General features: G+C 42.4%; 1 protein-coding gene across 1 annotated transcript in view; it reads left to right on the top strand.

Annotated features, from left to right (window-relative positions):
* SH3KBP1 (SH3 domain containing kinase binding protein 1) overlaps positions 1–27,368 on the top strand; it is a 283,844-nt gene that overhangs the window by 144,478 nt on the left and 111,998 nt on the right. The window contains exons 4-5 of the mRNA XM_075263613.1: positions 9,242–9,348; positions 25,923–26,049. Coding sequence (XP_075119714.1) covers positions 9,242–9,348; positions 25,923–26,049 — 234 coding nt within the window. The remainder of the gene's footprint in view (positions 1–9,241; positions 9,349–25,922; positions 26,050–27,368) is intronic.

The following is a 27,368-nucleotide window of genomic DNA, read 5'->3' as shown; positions in this document are numbered from 1 at the left end:
GTGGGGCTGGGGGCCCTCTATTTAGCCAGTATGGTTTTGGCTGGCAGTCCTAACAGCTTGTCTTTACCTTCTTTTATATTCCTTTCTTTCTCTATATCTTATTTTTCCTTCCTCTTTGACTTTCCATTGTGTGTTTGGTGGTTTAACCGCCATTGTTAGTTTGCTGTACTTGCACATGTAACTATTATTTTGGTCGGTGTGTGGCCTCTGACCACACCAGGGATGGTAATGTTTTCCATTTGTACAGTGTTAGTAAAAACCTATTGAACCATGAATGTCTGAACCATCTATTTTCTGAAAGATACATAGTAATGCGTAGACCGGGAGTTATGTAACCTTGATTTTTTATTTTTTTTTTGTAAATTTTTTTGTAACCTCTCTTTTGTAAGACTAGGAAAGAATTCTCGAGCGCTGAGCGTTGCCTTCAGTGTCATTATTTTCTGTTTAATCGAAAGCGAACGAATAATTTTAGTTCTATGTCACAATTAGGCTCAAGTTGTCGCCATGACAGCCTGGTCTGAAGAATTGCAGTATCCTATTGAAAAATGAGATATTAGGCCTTGTTTACAACTATACTACTATCGAAAAATATGGTTTTCATATTCAATCGTAGTAGTCCTACAATACAATCCTGACCGCCATTATCACATATATCACACACATGAAAAATTATTTAGGCTGAGGCCCCACGTTGTAGAAATGCAGCTTTTTTGTTGCAGATGTTTCTGCGTTTTTTCAAATAAAACCAGGATTGGATTGAGAAAAAGGTATTTTCCTGAAGAACTTTCTATATATCTCTAAAAACTGAAGCAAAATCTGCAACAAAAAAAAAAAAACGCTGCGTTTCCGCAACATGGGACCTGACCTCAGCCTTAGAAAGCTTTAAGATAAATTCATTTTTGAATGGGGTTTGCAGAAATCCCAGACTTGACAGACTTCCTTCTCTTGTTCAATGATTTTCTCCTGCAGGTAGTTAAATGTTAATTTGATGGAAAACTAATTCAGAATTTTTCTTTATATATTCATTCTATTCATACCACTGGTTATTGTTAAAGAGGACCTTTCGCCACCTGAGGCACATGCGGTGTAATACACTGCTAGAAAGCCAAAAGTGCGCGGAATTCAGCGCACGATCGGCTTTCCCGTTCTGTGTCCCTGGTGAAGAGCTATCGGTGCTGGTACCGTAGCTCTTCACTGTCAGAAGGGCGTTTCTGACAGTCAGTCAGGAGCGCCCTTCCTCACAGTAGCGTCTATAGCACTGTACTGTGAGAGGGGGCGTTACTTACCACCCAGTGACGACACTGAGCGGTGAGGAACGCCCCTCCAGTCCTCGTCTATGGACGAGCACTATCAGGAGGGGAAGGGGCGTTCCTCTAACAGTACAGCGATATAGGTGCTTCTGTGAGGAAGGATGTTCCTGACTGACTGTCAGAAACGCCCTTCTGACAGTGAAGAGCTATGGTACCGGCACCGATAGGTCTTCATCGGGGGCACAGAATATGAAAGCCTTTGCAGCGGTATATAAAACCGCATGTGCCCCAGGAGGTGAAAGGTCCTCTTTAACAATATCTATTCCGTTCAGGGAATCTGCTTGGGGACACCTGAACTGAATACCGAATGCATTAAAAAGCGGTGAGCAATGAAAGCACATGGACCCCATAGACTATAATGGAGTGCATATGTTTTCCACACGGTGTCCACATGAAAAGTGTGGAGAGAAAAGTACGTCAAGCAGCACTTTTCTCTCTGCATGATTCGTGCCGTAAACACACGGACTCCGTTATAGTCTATGGGGTCCGTGTGGTTTCATTGCTCACTGCTTTTTAATGCATTTGGTATTCCGTTCAGGGGATCCCCAAGCGAACTCCCCAAACAGAATACTGAACGCAGATGTGAACCAGGCCTCAGTGGCTCCAGTGAAAAGAAAGAGAGATGTAGTAAATATTCCATACACTTTTATGGCGCCCTAATATTTCTGCATACAAAAGCTATGTGTATGAAGCCTATTACTAATGGTGGTATAGTCTACAGCTTCGTAACCCTTTCTTTGGTTTCATACCTCATAGTGTGTATATGTGGCGTGCTCTGTACATGTGTGTGTCACATTCTCTTGATAAAGGTTCCAATACTGCTGTAAATATCAGGGATCTGCTCACAACCTAGCGGTTCATTCTTAGTATTTTATTCTGATCTATAAATTTACGATGTCCTCCCACGAATGACTTTACTAAAAAACACGAGTGGTCAGCAGATGTTGGAATGACTATTACTCGCTCCAAAGGCAGGCGATATTCATCAGAAAATGAATTGCTATCCTGCTTACTCACGTTGTTGCTTGCTACCATCCTGCTTACTCACATACAATGCTGCTTACTCAGACAATTCTTTATTCTTGGGGGGGGGGGGGGGGTCACAAGCACACAACACTACTGTCTTACAGCCATGTACTGGAAACAGAAGACTCCTCTAACAATTCTTCATTCATTGTATTTTTGCATAGATTATCATTTTAGTGTTACCTGTTTCTGACATACAGTATACAGCTGTTTTTCTGTTAGTATATAGCAATGTTCCCGACCGGCTTTCATTGAAGGCTAAGGCCCGACGGGACGTCCTGCAGCTGAAATAAATTATTTGCAATTGCAAGGTCCATGTTAGAGGAGCAGAACTAAAACACTTCTTTTAGCCCAGGGCCCCACGTTGCAAAAATGCTGCAGCAAAAAGTGCCACATTTTACAGTGCGTGCAAACTAGATGGGATTATGGTTAATTCCATCTATACATTGCAGAAAATAAAATCCACAGCAGTTTCAAGAACGCACAACGTGTCTGTTATACCTCGGAAACGCTGCCATTTTCTGTATAGTTATAATAGGGACAGAAAATCCACAGACGAAAACTTTGCGGACTTTCCGTGAAAAGTGCCACAGGAAAAAAAAAAACGTGATGCTTTTCCCCTGTGGCTTTTTCTGCAGTGGTCTTTGGCTGTGGCTCGCTACGTGGGGCCTTAGCCTATGGGGAATCTTTCTGTCACCAAAACCCAGCATATCAACCCAGCCACACAGATAGGTTAGGGTCACCTGAATCATAAAGTGATTTTCCCTTGTGGATTGGTAACTCCACTGCTGAGTTATTACCGATTTTTTTTATATCAATATGCAAATAAGCTTTTTGGAGCAATGAGGGTGCTGCTCTCTAACTCATTTGCATATTGACAGAAAAGGTGATACAGTATCTGAACATGGGAGGCATAAGGGGGAAACATAGTGTGATTCAGGAGCCCCAAACCTTTCCGCAGGTTTGGGTTTATATTCTGGGCTCTTTTGACTGACTCCTTTAAGGTATCACAACTCAGTCCAGTGACAGAGCAGAGTATGCATTTTATCAAGTCATAAAAATATTGTACGAAATATAGTTTTATAGTTTTTGCCTGATTCACTTTTACAAGTCAAATCTACGTATTGCACGGTGAACCTGCGCCCCACCTCAATCTTCAGTGCCCATCCATTTGGTCAAGGTGTCGACAACCGCCATGAGGAAGTTTTATAGGTTACTAGCTGGTACCCGCGACTTCGTCTGCGGTGATTGTAGCAGTGGGTATATACAGGCATGGGTAAGGTTTTCGTACTGTGTATAAGGTATGGGATATGAAATGTAACTTTGTATCTTGTTTTCGCTGTAATTCTGAGAATACGTGAGACTTTTGTGTTGAAGTTAAGTTGTATTTGAGCTGCTATACGGTGTTGTGAGAAACTTTACATAGTGACTTTGGGACAGAAGTATTTGAAGTTCCCGCCGATGGCATTTTTTGATTTTCGTTTTTGACTCTCCTCCCTCTAAACCCCATAACTTTTTTATTTCTCCGCTCCCAGAGCCATATGAGGTCTTAATTTTTCCTGGGACAAATTTTTCTTCATGATGCCACCATTATTTTTTCTATATAATGTACTGGGAAGCAGGGAAAAAATTCAGAATGGGGTGGATTTGAAGAAAAAATGCATTTCTTCGATTTTCTTACGGGCTTTGGTTTTATGGCGTTCACTGTGCAACCAAAATGACATGTCCCCTGTATTCTGTGTTTCCTTACGATTTCGGGGATACCAAATTTATATGGTTTTATTTACATTTTGACCCCTTAAAAAAAATCCAAAACTGTGTTTAAAATTTTTTTTTTGAAAAGTCGCCATATTCCGACAGCCGTAACTTTTTTATACGTGCGTGTACGGGGATGTATAGGGCGTCTTTTTTTGCGTGACCAGGTGTACTTTGTAGTTCTACCATTTTCGGGAAATGTTATTGCTTTGATCACTTTTTATTCAAATTTTTATCAGAATCAAAACAGTGAAAAAAACGGCGGTTTGGCACTTTTGACCATTTTTCCCGCTACAGCGTTTACCGAACAGGAAAAATATTTGTATAGCTTTGTAGAGCGGGCGATTTCTGACGTGGAGATACCTAACATGTATGTGTTTCACAGTTTTTAAGTACTTTTATATGTGTTCTAGAGAAAAGGGGGGTGATTTGAATTTTTAATCCTTTTTATTTTTTTTTATATTTTTTTTACTTTTTTTTTTTAAAAAAAATTTTTTTTTGCATTTTTTAGACCGCCTAGGGGTATTGACATGGGTGGGGGGTGTCGTGGATTGTCAGAGCGGTGGGGGTCGGCAAACATGGCTGCTCCGGAGCGTTAAAGAGAGCCTCCTGGAGTATCGGTAAGGTGAGGGGCAAAGTGGTAAAGTATATGTACATGTGATTGTGTGGGGTTAGGGGCGAGGCTGTAGAGGGCAATATGAATTTTGTGGCTTGCTATGGTCCAAAGTGTGTGAGATTGCAGAAATAGTGATGTGAGATTGGGTTTTGTGGGGGTCCTGGCACAAACGCATGTGCGCTATTGTGACGAAAAGTAGCCTATTGTTTAATCGGGTGTATTAACTACAGTCCTATGAAAAAGTTTGGGCACCCCTATTAATCTTAATCATTTTTAGTTCTAAATATTTTGGTATTTGCAACAGCCATTTCAGTTTGATATATCTAATAACTGATGGACACAGTAATATTTCAGGATTGAAATGAGGTTTATTGTACTAACAGAAAATGTGCAATATGCATTAAACCAAAATTTGACCGGTGCAAAAGTATGGGCACCTCAACAGAAAAGTGACATTAATATTTAGTACATCCTCCTTTTGCAAAGATAACAGCCTCTAGTCGCTTCCTGTAGCTTTTAATCAGTTCCTGGATAAAGGTATTTTGGACAAACAATTCAAGTTCAGTTAAGTTAGATGGTCGCCGAGCATGGACAGCCCGCTCTCAAATCATCCCACAGATGTTCAATGATATTCAGGTCTGGGGACTGGGATGGCCATTCCAGAACATTGTAATTGTTCCTCTGCATGAATGCCTGAGTCGATATGGAGCGGTGTTTTGGATCATTGTCTTGCTGAAATATCCATCCCCGGCGTAACTTCAACTTCGTCACTGATTCTTGAACATTATTCTCAAGAATCTGCTGATACTGAGTGGAATCCATGCGACCCTCAACTTTAACAAGATTCCCGATGCCGGCATTGGCCACACAGCCCCAAAGCATGATGGAACCTCCACCAAATTTTACAGTGGGTAGCAAGTGTTTTTCTTGGAATGCTGTTTCTTTTTGGACGCCATGCATAACGCCTTTTTTTTTATAACCAAACAACTCAATTTTTGTTTCCAAAATGAAGCTGACTTGTCCAAATGTGCTTTTTCATACCTCAGGCAACTCTATTTGTGGCGTACGTGCAGAAACGGCTTCTTTCTCATCACTCTCCCATACAGCTTCTATTTGTGCAAAGTGCGCTGTATTGCTGACTGATGCACAGTGACCCCATCTGCAGCAAGATGATGCTGCAGCTCTTTGGAGGTGGTCTGTGGATTGTCCTTGACTGTTCTCACCATTCTTCTTCTCTGCCTTTCTGATATTTTTCTTGGCCTGCCACTTCTGGGCTTAACAAGAACTGTCCCTGTGGTCTTCCATTTCCTTACTATGTTCCTCACAGTGGAAACTGACAGGTTAAATCTCTGAGACAACGTTTTGTATCCTTCCCCTGAACAACTATGTTGAACAATCTTTGTTTTCAGATCATTTGAGAGCGGGCTGTCCATGTTCGGCGACCATCTAACTTAACTGAACTTGAATTGTTTTGTAGAAAGAAATGGTCCAAAATCCCTTCATCCAGGATCCAGGAACTGATTAAAAGCTACAGGAAGTGACTAGAGGCTGTTATCTTTGCAAAAGGAGGATGTACTAAATATTAATGTCACTTTTCTGTTGAGGTGCCCATATTTTTGCACCGGTCAAATTTCGGTTTAATGCATATTGCGCATTTTCTGTTAGTACAATAAACCTCATTTCAATCCTGAAATATTTCTGTGTCCATCAGTTATTAGATATATCAAACTGAAATGGCTGTTGCAAATACCAAAATATTTAGAACTAAAAATGATTAAGATTAATAGGGGTGCCCAAACTTTTTCATAGGACTGTATGTTTGTGGAAAATTTCAGCCGAATCGGTCGAGTGGTTTTTCCGTGATTGAGAAACAAACATCCGAACATGCAAACATCCAAACACACAAACCCACAAACTCACAAACTTTCACATTTATAATATTAATAGGATAAGTGTATTAAAATGAAAGAAATCCTTGTTGATGAGACAGATCCGTGCACAGGTTAAGCTTTATGATTGTCAGAAACATTGCATTGCATTTACTTTGATGGACATTCAGCTGGAATAATACGGTGTATACGAACATACTTGAATATCATCTTTTGGGTTGAAGTTCATTAAATCCCAGAATATTACATGTCTCTATATGTGAAGAATTCTCCATATATAAAGTGGTCCTGTGCAGGAAAATGCATAGCGAGCCTAAACCTAGACAGCTGATGTATGTTTCCTTGATGTTCATGCTCCACTTGCTCGGCAGTGACATTACCCAATAACCCAGAACATGTACTTCACTTAGACTGATACAACATGTCCCAGGAAGGCGAATGGAAAGTGAATTTTCATTATAACTGTAATCTAGCGATGCTATATACTATACAAGGAGACAGACCTCTGTACAACACTATTACGTCTGCTTCAGTGGAATTACTGCCATCCCAGTGAAGCATATTGTAACACTCATGTGCAATATTGGAAAACCTTCCTACAATGGCAGATACTTATGGAGGGATTGTACAAGTCTTTTCTAGTCTGTCTTTTTAATAAGAGCAGCATGTGTGTTTCTGCGCATACTGAGACTGGGCAGTTGTTGCATAAAATGGGTAAAATGCTCAGTATTTGGACATGGTGACCCTAATCCATCATATGAGGGTGAGTTTGCGGGTGGTAGGTTCCCTAAAAGGTTCCGTAAAAAGGCCCAATGACATACTGTATATACTCGAGTATAAGCAGAGGCCCCTAATTTTACCACAAAAAAACTGGGAAAACTTATCGACTCGAGTATAAGCCGAGGGGGGGAAATGCAGCAGCTACTGGAAAATTACATTTTTTTTTTCTTGACTCAAGTATAAGCCGAGGGGAGCTGTTTCAGCACAAAAACTGTGCTGAAAAATTTGGCTTATACTCGAATATATACGGTACATCATCTGATAGGCTCTATCAACCTGAGTGTTCTGATTACCCAATCTGTTCAGCTATTCCAAAGATATAAGCCCCTTTAGTATTGATGCAAATTAGTGTATAATAGCCAAGTGAGAGCACCTATTGGATGATGTATGTCATTGGGATTTTCAATTTGTGACAGGTCCTGGAACGTGAAAACTGTGTAGATTGATATCCAGTCATCTACGTATAACTTATCACAACTTCTTTGGACGGTCCTACTGAGTGACTGACAGTTATGTCTTTTTCCAAAATGTTAGATAACAGCAACCCATTCATCATACATATAGGCATGTATTACATATGCTTTGGCCATAGTATGCTTGATATAATATAAATCCATCAGAAATCCCAGACAAAAAAAGTCTCGCAAACCCAACTTTTTTTGGTGATGAGACCTGACCCTTCCTGTTATTGGGGGTCTCTTCACATCTGCTGTTAGATGAATATTTCCATATTTCTGGTCCACAGATGTGAACGCACTTCTAGCGATAAAACTATTATAATAAAAAAGTCTTAAAACACTTTCTCATGAGATGCCACAAATGACCTACAAAAGTCTTGGAATTTATAGGGGCCACACGGTGGCTCAGTGGTTAGCACTGCAGCCTTGCAGCGCTGGAGTCCTGGTGTTCAAATCCCGCCAAGGGCATAAAACCATCTGCAAGGAGTTTGTATGTTCTCCCTGTGTTTTGCATGGATTTCCATCCCATATTCCAAAAAAGACATACTGGTAGGGAAAAATGTACATTGTGAGCTCTATGTGGGGCTCACAATCTACATAAAAAAAAAAAAAAAAAAAAAGTCTCGGAATTTAATGGCTTTACCAAACTATAACATATTTATTGTTACATTTCGCACCATTTTTCCTTGCTTTGTACCTATGAATGAGTCCGCAGTGTGAACCATTGGGAGGAGGCGTTCTGTATTGTGCTCATATGTATATTTAAGTAAGAGTTCAGAAATGGAAAGTACTTTCTTTTGTAGTCTTACACAATTGTCTTCAACCCTCGCTTTAGCTCCAGTCAAAAATCAATCCTAGGAAACAATGGCAGACCTCACTGCCTTGCCTCTATTACTGCGCGCTAGCACATAATATTTCAGCTTATGATAAAAGTTATTACTGGGCGTAGTAATATTATTTTATCTATATCAAAATCAGATACTTCTCCTCCATTCTTATTAGGTACTTACACAGGCTGCAAATCCAAGAAACAACAGTGTGAATCTTATTCCACCCATTATGGATCTAACGAGATGCTTTTGGAATCCTGTATTTTATTTCCAAGTCACTCAGCTTTTTACATCTCATCATTTAGTATCTATTATGGAAATTATCCATAACTCTTGTATTATCCATAATGTTCTTGTAGTTCATAGTAGATGGAGATGCCAGGGGAACTAAGTAGTAGTCACTAAGACTATGTTGACACTTGAGCAAGGCTCTCCATCTTATGGGTCCTACAGGGCACCCGAACGACAAAGAGCCCAACCGATAGCCAGGTTAGGGTTGGATATATGATCTAGGTTTGTCATCTGGCTTGTGTTAGAAATATATTTTTACCTTTCCTCATTATCTTCATGTTGACAGGTGAGCGAACGAGGCGGAGGAGATGCCAAGTGGCCTTCAGTTATATTCCTCAGAACGAAGATGAACTTGAACTCAAAGTTGGAGAGATCATTGAAGTACTCGGAGAAGTAGGTGCCTGTATTAATAGGTCTGGATGTTATGTTTAAGAAATGTATCCATGTGGATTTGCTTGTGCTGCATGGCAATATTTTTGTAGAATATATATATATATATATATATATATATATATATATATATATATATATATATATATATATTAGGTTGGCATGATGTTAAAGGGAGCGCCCTCTATTGGTTTGCTTGTCTGAGACTCTGTCTTCCTAATTACATCATGGAAGATAGACTTGCACATTCTCAGTCAGCGCCCTCTATTGGTGTGCATGACTGAGGCACTGGCTTCCTAATTACATCATGGAAGTCAGATTTGTATATTCTTCCCATGAGCTTATGTGGTTCAAGTATTTTATCTATAATTTTGTTGTGTTACATTAAGCAATGACTAACTACTTATTTCCAGACCATTAAGCTGTCACCTGTTCAGTAGCGTGATATATGTCACATACAATATATGCCACTCCACTATAGCAATGCTGATCTTCAAAAGGATCCATTTTAGTTCAAGGGATAAAGTTTTAATTTCTGGGGAGCCAGTAAGATTTAGGGTCAGTTCACACATGAACTGCCCGTGCGGGTTTTGACACCGAGAGAGACGTGGTGAGCCGCGTCTCTCTCTTGTCAAAACCTGCCTGCCGCGACCATCGCGGTCGCGGCTTTCCCCTCCGCTGTCGGCTCAAATGAATGAGCCGACATAGGAGGGAGCTGCCGGGGGCGGAAGCCGCGCGGCTTCCGCCTGAAGAAAGGGCATGTCCTTTCTTTTCTCCGCTAGTAGCAGCCCGCCGCTAGCGGAAAAAAAAGCCCGGTGGTCTACATAGACCACCATTGTAAAGGGGCGGATTTTGAAGCGAAATCCGCTGTCAAAATCCGCCCCTTTGCCTACGTGTGAACTAGCCCTTAGGGTTTAAAGGGAACCTCTTGTCCTTTATATGGTGTCAGGGTCTGGGGTTGCTAGGTGGGGTGGCATAGATACACCAATCCAGTTTCTTTTAGTCCAAAACAAAGGTAGAGTTTTATTTTCACTCAAAAAGGTAGTGCAGCAACAAAAGGAAACAATACAAAAATAAATACCTGCCCGGCTAGGCTCTAACTAAACATAGAATAGGTTACCTCACCTTGAATAACAGAAATCCAAAAGCCAGTAAAATCATTCAGGACACAGCCCCAAAAATATGACCTCTCTGTCAGATCTCCAGCCAAACTCTGCCTCCAGTCTGCTGCTGGAGAAACTTCTTAAGTCTCCTTGATGAGCAGACTCTCTGCAGCTGAGTCGCTGCCGGATCATCCCCAAAGTGTGGACTGGAGGGGGGGTGGAATGACAGGTCCCACTACCAACCTACCTGCCATTCCTAAAAATCCAGCCCAGTAACCGGAACTCTCAAATATCCCTCAGAAGACAATAGTTATCTGCTGAGAAATGTTTTTTTTGGGGGGTTTTCTCATCTCACCCATCTTAGTAGTCTGGGTGAGATATACACCCCCTCCATTACCTGACCAGCCATTGGCTTACAATGGCCAGAATGCAATAGAGAGGATATATATATATATATCTATATATATGTACATTTATTTATAGTGTGTGTGTGTGTGTATATATATATATATATATATATATATATATATATATATATATATAATATTTAGTATAACTTGTATTTTATTGATTTTAAAGCTAAACTTTGCACGTACAGCTCCTTCTAGATATCCCAATCCAGACTGTGACTTCAACCAGAGATTACTCTGCAAATATTATAGGTAGCACTGCAACCATCACCAAAAGCAAGTTTCTATGTTTTATAATGTCCAAGATATGACTCTTTGAAGTGACCCTCTCTGCCCCCCAATTTTCCCTGCACTACACACACAAGCCCCTACACCATATACAGTGTGATGCACGGACCAACTCTCAATAGAGAAGAAGGGAAAGAATATAAAGATGCAGGATTTCACAGAAAGGAGCCAAAATGTATTAATAAAGTATATCACAAAATGTATTAATGACACAAATACTGCCAGAAAATCAAAAATTGTCCAAAAGTTTAGTTACACTTTAATTCCAGGTCATTGTGGATAAGGAGTCCAGTTGGTGGCCTTGTTAGGCTGGGTTCCCACTACTGTTATTCAGTGTGTGTTGCTTTCAACCATCACAGGATGAGAGCAATGGACATTACATGACAGATACAGAAGGAGCTCCTTTTATTGGCTGTCTATCTGAATTAATTTATCTTGCTGACAGAAGAAAAAGTCTTCAGTAATTTTTCTTCCTGTGCAAATGTAAAGAAACATGACGAAAAACAGCGTCCTTCATGTTCTTTACTTTAGAGTCAATGAGAGCAGACACAGATGCCAATGATCAAATCTGTAGAGTAGAACTCCATGGAGAGAGGAGGAGGAGGAGGAGGAGGAGGACAAAGATCTCCTCAAACAGAGTCATCTGCTTGAGGCACATGTAGAGACAATGTTCTTGCACACCACAGCTGCATTATGAGGAATTCCTATTCAGCCCTCTCCTGACTTCTTTAGACATGTTTATCCCAATAGTTCCACGACTTTGCAGATTTGGTGGCAGCCTGAGTAATGCTTGCCTGCTGACAGTTTATGGTTTTGCTTTGGTTGTTGGTTTGGAATTTTTTTTCACCTTCTTGGTTATGATTTCTTGGCTTTTAGGAATTTATTAAAGGCCACTTTCTGTTTCTCACTACTTTGCTGCTTATGGTAATTGATCGTGAGATTATTCCCATGAGGTCAGGATTTCCTAGTCACATTATTCGTTTTCTGCTGCTTATTCTAATGGTAGCACGCATACAGTAGATTAACATGTTGCACGTCATTCTTAATAAATGGTCCAACTGGGGCAGGTACCAAGAGATTAACAAAGAGGTAGTAGCCTCTTCATAAATCTGTCACAAGTCCTGACGCAGAATGTTGGGCCAGAGCGTCTTCACCTTGGCCTACCCCAGTTCCTACCCCGCACATTCGGAGAGTGTGGTGGATGAGGCGCATGTTTGGCGCAAGAGAGGTCAGACGTGCACCTCAATAATGATAAATTCCCCCACAGAGTCCTATCTATTTCCAGATAATCCCAGTTAGGAAATCGCCAGCTAGAGTCGTTGAGTTTGTAGTGCGATATAAAAGAGTTATCATTATCGTCCATGTTTGTTAAGATTTCAGCAATTAAAAATGACATGTTGGTTGAGTGGAAGAGCTGAGACCACACAGAATGTATGGCCCCCGGGGAAGAGAAAGAAAACATCTTTTCTTTTATTCGCTCTTCTTTTATGTTAATTGTGAATGGTGGGAGTATATTGAGAAAAATGACTTTACTATTTTTATTCTTAGTGTGCCATATATGTAGGCGTTCACATGGAGTTACTGATGTGTGGGTTTTATGTCACTCACATAAAGACCTTTTCAAGTTGCTACTAAACTTCTGTTCAACTTGCTCAGAATATATATATATATATATATATATATATATATATATATATATTTTAGAAAGCATGTGACTTACTGATTTAAAGGGCATCTAGCTAAACATTACACAAAATACAGGAATTCCTTTATTCACTCTCTTACTCATAATATAGACTATAATCATGTTAACTAAAGGGACCCTACTCACCTACGTAACTATAGGGGTCACTGGTCCCATAAGCCACGGGGGACCAATAGGTCACCCTCAAGTCACAAGGGCTGGATGAACGTCTTTGATCTCCGGTCTGATTTCCTTTGATGTCTGACATTTTGAGCATCATAAATGTATTACTCCTGCCCTCTGGTGCACTGGAGTGAGACAGGGAAACTAGATTTACAGCACAGCTTCCACTCTAAGACAGAAAGCATTAACCTTCAAATGGGACCTTTCATGTTCTCTGACATGGGCGATATTATATACCCCTAGAAACATGAACGTTGCTGGTATGTGCCCGGTTGCAGTGATATTGGTGCTGTTCGTTTCGCCACCGATATCACTGCTCTGTCAGAGGGGCTGGCCTTACACCTCAGTGTCATCGCTGGATGGTGAGGAACGCCTGCCTGACAGTACAAAGCTATAGAAGAGAACTTCTTACAAAACATACTGAGATTTAGTAAGAATTGATAGCCACTGATATTAGATTAACCCCTTATCGGCTGACGCCACACTTGTACATTATTAGTGCTAACATCTGCAAAGCTGTTGTTCCTGTGCGATCACGTGTGGGGTATGGTTGGGAGTGACAGCCACGCACGGACAGACCGCACGCCACAAGTACTGATCTCAGTGCAGACCATCAGCTCTGGCGAAGTGATCACGGAGGCCGACTACAAAACTCTTAACATAAAATCAATATAAGATCCAAGGGGGGGGGCCACACGGTGGCTCAGTGGTTAGCACTGCAGCCTTGCTGCGCTGGAGTCCTGGTGTTCAAATCCCGCCAAGGGCAGAAAACCATCTGCAAGGAGTTTTTATGTTCTCCCCGTGTTTGCATGGATTTCCATCCCATATTCCAAAAAAAGACATACTGATAGGGAAAAATGTACATTGTGAGCTCTATGTGGGGCTCACAATCTACATTATAAATATATATATATATATATATATATATATATATATATATAAGATCCAAGGGCTGTGTAATATTAATATTTGTGTATATATATATATATTTTATTACACACACACGCTGACACACATACAGTACAGTATATTTGTATACCAGTTAGAGCTGCACAACTGCAGAAAGCCATTAGTTTTAGTTTTGACAACGCTTTATGGAGGACAGGGAGACCAGGGTAAACATAACTTGAGAAATCCGCTAATAATGCCCCCAGTGTCAAGAGTGCCCAGGAGACAGCTCCTTCATGTACACTGCTCTCTGCCTCCTCTATATACTGTACTGTAGCAATGTCAGCAACTTTCAGAGAGAATAAGAGATGCCCCTGTAACCACTGTTCACTTATCACATTAGAAGAGTTATACTAGTTATGATATATATATATATATATATATATATATATATATATATACAGTATGTATAACTATATATCATATCAGAATGTTTTACATGTACCAATTGCATAAAGACACATAGCAACATCCCCCAGTGTTCTTCCCTTCAGCCGCCATCCACCTACATATATTTACAGACTAAAAAGAGTCTCTAAAAACAACCTGAAATCATTCTTCTGCAAGGAAATGTGACCTAAATATTTGCAGAGCTGCAATAATCTGTATTACAAAACATTCTGCTCCACCCACGGATGTGCCTGATGTTTCTCTTATCAGCCCTGACATGGAGTGGGGCAGAGACATGCTTCAGTCTGACAGGTTGTTCTATACCTCAGTATAATAGTGAAGGCTACAACGCCATCTTATTTCATACAGCATAATGAAGTGAATATCCGATCTGACCAATTCCAGTTATTCTGACACTCTTATACACCTTATAATATGACATTTCTTAGATCTCTTTGTTGTGTCATTCTTCTGTTATTCCATCTAGAATGTTAAGAATATATTGACAATACATTGATTGTTTTGTACGGAAACACTCCAAGTAACACCCAGTTGTCAATTTCTGTATGCTTCCTAGGTTCAAGAACAGAAGAATGGCACAGTGCAGAGATCACATTGTTGAAGAAATTTTTGTAGATAAAAAAGGACTTTAAAAAAGCGCTGCTGTAGTAAAAATTAAGTAGTTTATTTAAAAAGTAAAGTATGAGTAAAAAGTACAGATATAAAAGTAACGTTTTGGCACTGAGCAACAGCCAAAATTTGGTTTACAAGCTTACTATCCCTCCCTGTGAGCAGTGCATCCAGCAAACTAAATGCCACAGCAACACATGACCTTGGATTTGGAAGTGATTTGTTACCTGTGATTTCATTGCAGGGGACAGTGGAGAAGGGAGGGTACACAGAGTGAGAGCAGGCAGATGAATCATGGGAAATGTAGTTTATCCACAGATTCACTGCATGGAAATAACAGTGATACAAGGAGCAGTAAGGAAGATAAAGCCAAAGCTGTAAAAGGGAGTATTGCTGTGGATGTATATGCAGACAATTTTTGGAAGCTGAATAACCTCGTGTCGACTGCCCATTGACAATATATATTTGGGTGGTCGGCATACTGGTATGTCCTTGTAGAGTTATTAGAGATGAGCGAACAGTGTTCTATCGAACACATGTTCGATCGGATATCAGGGTGTTCGCCATGTTCGAATCGAATCGAACACCACGTGGTAAAGTGCGCCAAAATTCGATTCCCCTCCCACCTTCCCTGGCGCCTTTTTTGCACCAATAACAGCGCAGGGGAGGTGGGACAGGAACTACGACACTGGGGGCATTGAAAAAAATTGGAAAAAGTCATTGGCTGCCGAAATCAGGTGACCTCCATTTTAGACGAATAGTGGATTTCAAATCCGGGTCATATGAGAATGTGAACTTTGTGACTATGAGACAGGGATAGCTGTACAGGCAGGGATAGCTAGGGATAACCTTTATTTAGGGGGGAATGTTATTAAAAATAACTTTTTGGGGCTCTATCGGGTGTGTAATTGTGATTTTTGTGAGATAAACTTTTTCCCATAGGGATGCATTGGCCAGCGCTGATTGGCCGAATTCCGTACTCTGGCCAATCAGTGCTGGCCAATGCATTCTATTAGCTTGATGAAGCAGAGTGTGCACAAGGGTTCAAGCGCACCCTCGGCTCTGATGTAGCAGAGCCGAGGCTGCACAAGGGTTCAAGCGCACCCTCGGCTCTGATGTAGGAGAGCCGAGGGTGCACTTGAACCCTTGTGCACCCTCAGCTCTGCTACATCAGAGCCGAGGGTGCGCTTGAACCCTTGTGCACACTCTGCTTCATCAAGCTAATAGAATGCATTGGCCAGCGCTGATTGGCCAATGTATTCTATTAGCCTTATGAAGTAGAGCTGAATGTGTGTGCTAAGCACACACATTCAGCTCTACTTCATCGGGCTAATAGAATGCATTGGCCAGCGCTGATTGGCCAGAGTACGGAACTCGACCAATCAGCGCTGGCTCTGCTGGAGGAGGCGGAGTCTAAGATCGCTCCACACCAGTCTCCATTCAGGTCCGACCTTAGACTCCGCCTCCTCCGGCAGAGCCAGCGCTGATTGGCCGAAGGCTGGCCAATGCATTCCTATGCGAATGCAGAGACTTAGCAGTGCTGAGTCAGTTTTGCTCAACTACACATCTGATGCACACTCGGCACTGCTACATCAGATGTAGCAATCTGATGTAGCAGAGCCGAGGGTGCACTAGAACCCCTGTGCAAACTCAGTTCACGCTAATAGAATGCATTGGCCAGCGCTGATTGGCCAATGCATTCTATTAGCCCGATGAAGTAGAGCTGAATGTGTGTGCTAAGCACACACATTCAGCACTGCTTCATCACGCCAATACAATGCATTAGCCAGTGCTGATTGGCCAGAGTACGGAATTCGGCCAATCAGCGCTGGCTCTGCTGGAGGAGGCGGAGTCTAAGGTCGGACCTGAATGGAGACTGGTGTGGAGCGATCTTAGACTCCGCCTCCTCCAGCAGAGCCAGCGCTGATTGGTCGAGTTCCGTACTCTGGCCAATCAGCGCTGGCCAATGCATTCTATTAGCCCGATGAAGTAGAGCTGAATGTGTGTGCTTAGCACACACATTCAGCTCTACTTCATCAGGCTAATAGAATACATTGGCCAATCAGCGCTGGCCAATGCATTCTATTAGCTTGATGAAGCAGAGTGTGCACAAGGGTTCAAGCGCACCCTCGGCTCTGATGTAGCAGAGCCGAGGCTGCACAAGGGTTCAAGTGCACCCTCGGCTCTCCTACATCAGAGCCGAGGGTGCGCTTGAACCCTTGTGCAGCCTCGGCTCTGCTACATCAGAGCCGAGGGTGCGCTTGAACCCTTGTGCACACTCTGCTTCATCAAGCTAATAGAATGCATTGGCCAGCACTGATTGGCCAGAGTACGGAATTCGGCCAATCAGCGCTGGCCAATGCATTCTATTAGCCCGATGAAGTAGAGCTGAATGTGTGTGCTAAGCACACACATTCAGCACTGCTTCATCACGCCAATACAATGCATTAGCCAGTGCTGATTGGCCAGAGTACGGAATTCGGCCAATCAGCGCTGGCTCTGCTGGAGGAGGCGGAGTCTAAGATCGCTCCACACCAGTCTCCATTCAGGTCCGACCTTAGACTCCGCCTCCTCCAGCAGAGCCAGCGCTGATTGGCCGAATTCCGTACTCTGGCCAATCAGCACTGGCTAATGCATTGTATTGGCTTGATGAAGCAGTGCTGAATGTGTGTGCTTAGCACACACATTCAGCTCTACTTCATCGGGCTAATAGAATGCATTGGCCAATCAGCGCTGGCCAATGCATTCTATTAGCGTGAACTGAGTTTGCACAGGGGTTCTAGTGCACCCTCGGCTCTGCTACATCAGATTGCTACATCTGATGTAGCAGTGCCGAGTGTGCATCAGATGTGTAGTTGAGCAAAACTGACTCAGCACTGCTAAGTCTGCATTCGCATAGGAATGCATTGGCCAGCCTTCGGCCAATCAGCGCTGGCTCTGCCGGAGGAGGCGGAGTCTAAGGTCGGACCTGAATGGAGACTGGTGTGGAGCTATCTTAGACTCCGCCTCCTCCAGCAGAGCCAGCGCTGATTGGTCGAGTTCCGTACTCTGGCCAATCAGCACTGGCCAATGCATTTCTATGGGGAAAAGTTAGCTTGCGAAAATCGCAAACTGACAGGGATTTCCATGAAATAAAGTGACTTTTATGCCCCCAGACATGCTTCCCCTGCTGTCCCAGTGTCATTCCAGGGTGTTGGTATCATTTCCTGGGGTGTCATAGTGGACTTGGTGACCCTCCAGACACGAATTTGGGTTTCCCCCTTAACGAGTTTATGTTCCCCATAGACTATAATGGGGTTCGAAACCCATTCGAACACTCGAACAGTGAGCGGCTGTTCGAATCGAATTTCGAACCTCGAACATTTTAGTGTTCGCTCATCTCTAAGAGTTATCAGGTGCATGAGATTGCATGTAGATACAGCTGGAGGAATGGGGACCGATGGACTTCCCAAAGAGAAGGCGGGCGTGGTTTACTACTGTACCTGCCTTACCAGTCACTGTACACACAGGACTCAATGAGCACTTTATATACAACTATGGATGCCACCATTATGCAGTTTCCTCCTGGACCAGTGGTCATGTGATCCTGCAGGGAACTGAATAAGCTGTTGGGTTTTTTAGATCCCAGATCAGATCTGTAGTATATACCGTATATACTCGAGTATAAGCCGACCTGAATATAAGCCGAGGCTCCTAATTTTACCACAAAAAAACTGGCAAAACTTATTGACTTGAGCATAAGCCGAGAGGGGGAGGGGGGGGGGGGGGATGCAGCAGTTACTGGAAAATTTCAAAAATTGAAATGGTCGTAGTTTTTGGGTGCAGTAGTTGCTGGGGAAGGGGAGGGGGTGTTTTGGTTGTCTGTCTGCCCCTTCCCTGAGCTTGAGGACTGGGTTTTTCTGGAATTCAGTCTGGCTGAATATAGGGTATCGGCAGTGCTCCTATTAACCCCTTCCCGACGGAACAGGAGCACTGCAGATCCCCTATATTCAGTAGACCGGGCACTGTCAGACACAGGGATACCTAATGTGTATGTGTTTCATAGTCATTTTTTTTTGCTTGACTTGAGTACAAAAACTGTGCTGAAAATTCGGCTTATACTCGAGTATATACGGTACTAGGGATCTGTAATCCTCCCATAATTATGTCAGCAAAAAATATTAATAATCTTAAAGTGTTTATATGTGTGTGTGTGTGTGTGTGTATATATATATATATATATATATATATATATATATATATATATATATATATATATATTCGAAACTGAAAATGTGTCTGGTCATGAAGCAGAGGGAATGGCCCAGTCATGAAATGGTTACAAGAGATGTGCCAGGCGAGCGGACAGCTCCTCTCTGCATGCTCGGTTATATCCAGCGCTATTTGTTACATCTGTAAGAACTGTACACAGTGTACACAGAGAAAGGTGGATAATGGGCTCAGTGTCACAGTGGTAGGCGTACGCTGCAATGGCTTGCTATGTGACAGGCTAAATACTAGGTAACTTGCCAGGCAGCCGTAGTTAGTGGCAGCCTATGACCTTACAATCTGTGTGTCAAATTACAGGCTGGTCGTCTCATGGCCAGATCAGCAGCGAGCGGGGAATGCGATCCACTTAATATACCATGTTCTTCCAGGCTCAAAAGGCCTTTTGAGATTTAGCTAATGGAGAATTTCTTCGTAGCTGACGATTTCCGAAACACTGTTTATAAATACCGCATTACAGAATTCTGAATTAATAAAATGGGGAAGTGAGGAAAGCGGCTACAAAGTGCAGGATTTCCATATCAGAGGGCCGGGCATATCTGTGATTTAATGATAGTGAGTAAAGTATATGGAAATATTACCTGTAAAAATGGAATACCTAGAGCTTTATGCAAAAAAACAAAAACAAGTCGTGAGATCGATGGAAAGAGGTGAAGGGATTGCTCTTTGCACGAATACAATATTATTATCATTATTATTATTTATTTATATAGCACCATTAATTGCATGGTGCTTTACATTTAGGGGTTACATACAGTACACAAAATATACAGGTAGATATAAAACTAACAGTGACCGACTGGCACGGTGGGGTAGAGGTTCCTGCCCGCGAGGGCTTACAATATTCTTACTAGATGCAATTGGCCTAGTAGTGCAGCAGACCTGTCTTTGTCATATCCTGCTCTCGAGTATAGTGATAGTGATTAGAGATGAGCGAGTAGTATTCAATCGAGTAGATATTTGAACGAATACTACGGTATTCGAAATACTCATACTCGTTCGAATACTATCGCTATTCACAGTAAAGATTCAATTCAGAGCCAGCGTTGATTGGCCGAATGCTATACAGTGTATAGCATTCGGCAAATCAAACGCTAGTTCTGCAGCAGGCTCGTCCTTGCTAATCGGGAGAGCTGGCAGCTTGCTGTTACGAGGGAGCTTACTTTTTCTCATAGGAATGAATAGACCAGAGTTGATTGGCCAGTGCACAGTATTCGGCCAATCAACGCTTGTTCTGCCGGAGGCTCGTCTGTGAGATGCAGAGTCTAAGATCGGACCCAGGCAATCTCCATTGCGGTCCGATCTTGGACTTCGCCTCCTCACAGACGAGCCTTCGGCAGAACCAGCGTTGATTGGTCAAATGCTGTACACTAGCCAATCAACGCTGGTCAATGCATTCTGATGAGAAAAAGTCAACTCCCTCATAACAGCAAGCTGCCAGCTCTCCCGACTAGCAAGGACGAGCCTGCTGCAGAACCAGCGGTGATTTGCTGAATGCTTTACAGCATTCGGCAAATCAACGCTCGTTCTGAATCGAATCTTTACTGCAAATAGCGTTAGTATTCGAACGAGTACGAGTATTTTGAATACTGTAGTATTGGTTCGAATACCTACTTGATCAAATACTACTCGCTCAACTCTAGTCATAACTAAAGGGAGTCTGTCAGGTCCAAAATTTCTCCCAAACCAATAATAATAATAGTTCCATGTAGGAGTAGAAAAAAAGCTCTATGGCCATAAACCGATGAAGCAGTTAGGACTAGGAAACACAGAGCTTTTTACATGCGGAATCCGCCTCAAAATCTGCCTACAAAAACGGCTCACAATGACTTCAATGGGAGCCGCTGATTTTTTTTTTCTAACAACTAGTAGCGGAAAAAAGAAGCGAGATGACCTATCTTGCTATGGATTGCGCGGCTGAATCAGCCATGGCGTCCGCGGATTGAGACACGCTCCTGCTCAGGCCCATTCATTCGGGCATAATCAGAAGCGCGATGCGGTGACGGAATGCCGATTCTGCATACTGTGGAAGGAAAGGAGCAGTGATGACAGCGCTCTCAGGTCAAAGTGGAGCGTAGTTGAAGTTTTATTGGAACGATATCATTCCAATAAAACTTCAACTACGTTCCGCTTTGACCCGAGAGCGCTGTCATCACTGCTCCTTTCCTTCCACTGTTCCTCTCCCGGCTCGTCTTTGGACAACCAGTGTTGGCAGGACGTGCTGCTCCCTCCACCTGTGTGTATGTGTCAAACTCCTTACGTGGTTGTGAACGTAATTCACAACCATAACAGGTGAGAGGCCATCTGGTCGACTACACCCTATACTTTGTGACATCTCATTTGAGGATTAGCATTCACTACACTATAAGTTTGCTCGGTGTCTGTTCTGTGTTTTTTCCTTGTGCTTCGGCGTCCCGTTGCGGCTAGCTGCGCGGAATGTTCACAAGGCGGCAAAGGTTTCTGCGACCTATTCCTCCATGTGATCGTACCCTAATGCTGATGGGAGTAACCCTTTAATGAATTTGCATGAGCACAATGCCTAATCTACGTAGAACAGTAAAAAAAACGTAAAGGAGCCTTTTTCACGCTTACAGTATTTCATTTTATTTTTACTGAAATAAATTTCAAAAACAGAAAAAAAGACAATTTGACGTTTATCTTACATTTGGTGATAAGTGACTACCAAGCTACAATTTTATCTAAGTGGTGTTGAAGGAACGTCTCAGAAGACCCGTACGCGGCGTGACTATATGACTGCCCCATCTACGTGGTGTTCTTTGGCAGCTGTCACCTTCTCTCCGCTGTGTATGTTATATAATATTTTTAGAGCGCGCACAATATGCTATCAATTTTGCACATGTCAGAAAAACGATATTAGAGAAACCAGAAGCTCTGTTTTATGGGCCTTGAATTGTGTTTTGTGCCAATAACAGCTGTGATAACTTTCATATTTCCAATTGAGCAAAAGTAATATGTTTTATGAATTATTTGTCATCGCCTGTGTTAAAGCGGCAACAATTCTCTGAAACAAGATCTGGAAAGCAATGCTTCATTGATCAGGGACGTCATCTTAATATGTGAAAAGATAGAAAATAGAAATATGACTAAGGCTAGGTGAACATCTGTGTTCGGGATTCCCCCTGCGGACCCCCCAAACGGAAACCTAATCCACTTAGAAAAGCAATTACCTGTGGAAACTTGTGGACCCCATAGACTGTAATAGGGTCTGCATGGTTTCCACCCGAAAAAGCGGTGAGAAAAGTGCTGCTTGCAGGGTTTTTCTTTCCACATTTTTCAAGAGGAGAGGGGAACGAAATTGCTGTACGGAGAGCCAACGCTAGTGTGAACCAAGCCTAAGACTAGGTGAGTATCTATTGTAGAATGAATTGAGCAACCATTGGAGAAGATAACAACTATGTATGCAATTTACAGATAAACATTATAGCAAAAAAATAAAAAATTCCTGGCAGCCTGTTCATACTAGCATTCGGCTCTCCATTGTTCCGGAGCCAAAAAACCGAAAGGCTGTCCACTAAAAAAGCATTGCCGTATATACTCGAGTATAAGCCGACTTTTTCAGCACATTTTTCATGCTGATAAATCTCTCCTCGGCTTATACACGAGTCAGGGTCCACGGAGCACAGAAAACTGGAAGGGGGAGGTCCTTTAGTGCTACTGCTCTGTGATTGGCTTGTCATGAGGTCACGTGACTGTGATGTCATCAAAGGTCCTGTAGCCACTGGTATGTAACATCTGCAGATAAGGTTGAGTGTAAATCCTAGTAGCTCCGCCCACACCAGAGTCCGATCACATGGTCATGACGTCATCAGAGGTCCTTTAGCCCACTAGGATTTAGCATCTACCCTGCAGATGAGTGGCCGGGATTCATTGTGTCTTATGGAAGATGTCTGTTGTATGGAGGAGAGGAAGCTGCAGTAACGTGACACACACAGGGACCTTCCTTTAGTTACTCTGCCTATTAATGCCAGGCATTTGGGGTTATTAATTTAGTTTCAGTAACTCCATGTGCCTCACATTAATAGCAGTTAACCCCATCATGTCCCTCACATTAACCCCTGTGTGCCCCATATAAGGGTTACTAATATGTGAGACACATGAGGGTACTAATGAAGGACCTTAATTATGAAGATGCCTAATTACCTCCATATGTCAGTAAGGCACACAGGGGGTTAATGTGAGGGACATGATGGGGTTAACTGCTATTGCTATGATCCCCATGGAGTTACTAAGCTGCAATGCACATGACCAGACTTTTTATCTGCAATGGTGGATTTGCCCCCCCCCCCTCGGCTTATACTTGAGTCAATAAGTTTTCCCAGTTTTTTTGTGGTAAAATTAGGGGTCTCGGCCTATATTCGGGTCGGTTTATACTCGAGTATATACGGCACCCATTTTTACCCATCTGGTTTCTACTGATTTTATACAGAAGTCCTCCTTTCAGGACTTTTCTCTTCACAGATGTTAGACATAATCTGTGGCGAATACACACGTTGTAAGTTATTGTCCCATTTCCGGTAGGTAAGACAGTCTCTTGGCATAGCACCAAAATCCAGGGGTGCACATCTTATGTTGTATGATGGGGCTTATTGAAGTATCCACAATTGGCTTTTATGCGTACCTTGTTCCGTATAACCAGATATATCTGCAGTATTTAGTCTATGGATCTTGTAAGAGCCTAAGATTAAAAATGCTAATTTATTATCACCATTATTGGCATTATTATATGTAAGTTATCATTACATGTCTTTTAGATGTTCTTCCAGCCTACAGCAGCTTTCTGTGATGGTAATGCTTTGGTACGCTATAGTTATACTTTTGATTTCCATTATTTTCTGCCGCACCAGTAAAAATTATTAAATCCACTTAAAAACCTCTCAGTATTTGCATCTCAGTATGAAACTTAAGGTTTCTAATCAAGAACATGGCTTCATTATGCAGTTTGTTAGCTTCATTCTATTCATTCACACTCCATACATATGAATGTGGGAGAAATAGAGAGAAGCTGGAATTACTGTAGCTCTTTTTTATTCCCTGTGAATAAAAGAACGAAGAACACATTAATATATAAAGAGAAAGAAGTAAATTTAACTAAAATATCTCGAATACTTTACCAAAACATATGTAATTTATGTACGGAAGATGTAGGGAAATTTGCAAGTTCATATAGTCATGTGATTACTGCAGCCTCTGCAATGATTCATGCCCATAGTCTTTATGTGATAATAGGGATATGGCAAGCAATGCTAGTATGTTGGAGAGGCTACGACTGGTGAATGCTGTGTGAATATTTAGTAAAGATTTACCTGCAACAATAAGCAGCTACATAAAATGGATTAATAGGAAATGTATTCATAGAAAATTGATAGAAATTAATAAAAATTTGCTAGCTCATAACGTCATGTGATTACAGCAGCCTCTGCAATGTGATAATAGGAGTATGCTAAGAAGAAAGGGATGCCAGTATGTTGGATCTCCGCTGTATCTGTAGCAGAGCAGGCGATAATAGCAACTTTCTGTAAAATTGTAATGTCTCTGCCTGTTCTGGTCTCTGCGACACCCTCCGCTCGCACGTTGCGGTGCAGGAGGCGTGTACATATTGAGTCTTTTTTAAATTGCACTGTGTGAACATTGCTCTATTACCTATCTCTGTAATTGAATTTCCACCACACCCATCTCCTGCACCTTGTTTCCCTCTGTTCATCAAATAGTTAATTCTAGCCTTGCTCGTTTGACTGACAGCCTGTCTTCCAGTCAAGCCTAGGGTGGATCTTTGGTTTACTATATACAGGCCATTCGCCCACACAGGCCTGCTGGCTATTGTGACTCTATCCTTAGACTTTGTCCCTGTTCAGCTCCTTTTTCTGCTACTATTCTATTGCTGATCTCTGACCCTGGGCTTCCTTGTGACTATTCTCTTGGATTATGATTCTGTACTGCGTTGCTCGACTGTTACCGGACCTTTGGCTAGCTGACCTCCCTTTCTTATTGTTTGTCTTGTCTTCGTTCTGTGTTGTCACTTATATATAGGAAGGGCCTGTCGACCAGTTGTCGCCTATTGCTTAGGATAGGACCGGCAAGCAGAAAGGGACAGTGGGTGGGTTTCAGCTTAGGGCTCACTGTCTATTGTGTCCCTTTCCCCCCAGGGTTCATCAGCAGCTATTGGGGAATTGCTGCTCTAGCAATTCCCCTATAAAAATATTAAGAAGGAGATGTCTGCTCTTATTAATTGAAAGGTCTCACAAATGTACTGCACATGACGCCTAAGTTCATAAGCACTTTTATTTTTCCACCAGGGATATGCTTTAATGAAGCTAACAAAGAGATCAAAATAGATTGATAGACTATACCAGAATTTTACCTGTCCCTTTTCTGCCATTTCCTTTTTTAGTGTCGTCAAAGTGATCTTCCATTTTTTTCAGTAATTCTTGTGGAACGTAGAAATAAGGGTAAAAGGACAGAATTACTTATGCGTAACTTTTTTCCTTCATGCCTCATTAGTATCACTACTTGTACTGTAGTTGTCTGAACAGTAATTGTCCTACGCTGTGTCGGTGACTAATATATCCACTTTTAACTAATATATTTAGATTTCATAGATAATATAGTGGAAAAAGTCCCATTAACTAACCTCTTACTGTTTGTTGGTTTCTGAAGGTGGAGGAAGGCTGGTGGGAAGGAATCCTCAACGGAAAGACCGGCATGTTCCCTTCCAATTTTATTAAAGAACTTGTGACCGAAACTGAAATTGGAGGCAATTTTGAAGAACACCAGATAAAGCAAGGTAAGACACTAGCTTATAATTAATAGAAGATGATGTTTACTTTGTGGGAAAGTTCATTCATAACGGGTATTACCTTTATAAAGAGGACCTTTCACCAACTCCTACTCTTTCCATCCTTCCATAGGCTCCACTGATTCTTGTACAATGGGATTTTTTTCTCTAGCCCCCACCATTCCTAAGCTATCGTTTCTCTTATTTTCAGCACAATTATGCTCTAGACCAGGGGTGCTCACACTTTTTCAGCATGTGAGCTACTTTATAAACTGACCAAGGCAAAAGATCTACTACCCACTTCTTGTGGGCGGGGTTGGGGTGGGCCTGTGGGCGGGGCCATGCATGTGGGCGGGGGCGGGCGGAGCGTGAGAGCAGGAGACAGTGGCGTTCTGTGGCCGCCCAGGGATCCCCGGTGTCTGCTTGTTCACAGCGCAGGCTGAGAGTTATCTCTGGACACTGGCAGGCTGGGGCTGCGGCAGCTCCGCCTGACAGTATCCGGAGATGACTCTCAGCCTGCGCTGTGAACAAGCAGCACCCCGGCCCCCTCCATCCCTAAGTGCGGGGAGCGCGTCATCCCCTGGAGCTGCTGCTGCCCGGCTTGCAAGTGTTCGGAGTGCTTGTTCACAGCGCAGGCTGAGAGTCGACTCTCAGCCTGCACTGTGAACAAGCAGACACCGGAGATCCCTGGCTGCATCCCACGATCGACCCATACGTCCTTTGCGATCGACCGGTAGATCGCGATCGACGTATTGGGCACCCCTGCTCTAGACTGTCATATAGGTAGTCCTGGGCTGGAGAAAACAGTCAGGGACTGCCCACCTGACAGCAAAGAGGGTAATTGTGTAGAACATAACCAAAATGATTGCTCGGGAGCAGTGGGAGTTGGAGAAAATGGTCCAACTGCACCAGAATCAGTGGAGTGGAACATATTGGATGACACAGAGCTGGAGACACTGGAGGTGGTAAAAGGTCTTCTTTAAAGCAGCACCTGTTATGATGCAGTACCTGGTTACTCAACATTTGGAGAGCAGGGGCTCTAATCTCTTTTTGATATCTGCAGAAGGTTTTGGGGTTCTATCACGTTACAAGATTTTTTGCTAGGTATCAATTCGGCTGACACATATTTAGCTCTATTTACATGGAGTAATGATTGGTACTCCGCAACATCATTATTCACATGTCTGCATAAAGGATACAATCAAAAGGTAAATGTCCATTTGCTTGTTTGTTGACTGATTGTGACATATGTGCGGAAGGCAATGGTCGAGATCAAATGTTTGGAAAATTTTCCATCACACAACCAATGGCTATTATTAATGGTCTTA

Source organism: Leptodactylus fuscus, chromosome 2, assembly GCF_031893055.1.
Source record: "Leptodactylus fuscus isolate aLepFus1 chromosome 2, aLepFus1.hap2, whole genome shotgun sequence".
NCBI classification, from domain to species: Eukaryota; Metazoa; Chordata; class Amphibia; order Anura; family Leptodactylidae; genus Leptodactylus; species Leptodactylus fuscus.
The sequence above is the reverse complement of the archived record's forward strand: the minus strand, read 5'-3'. Positions and strand labels throughout refer to the sequence as shown.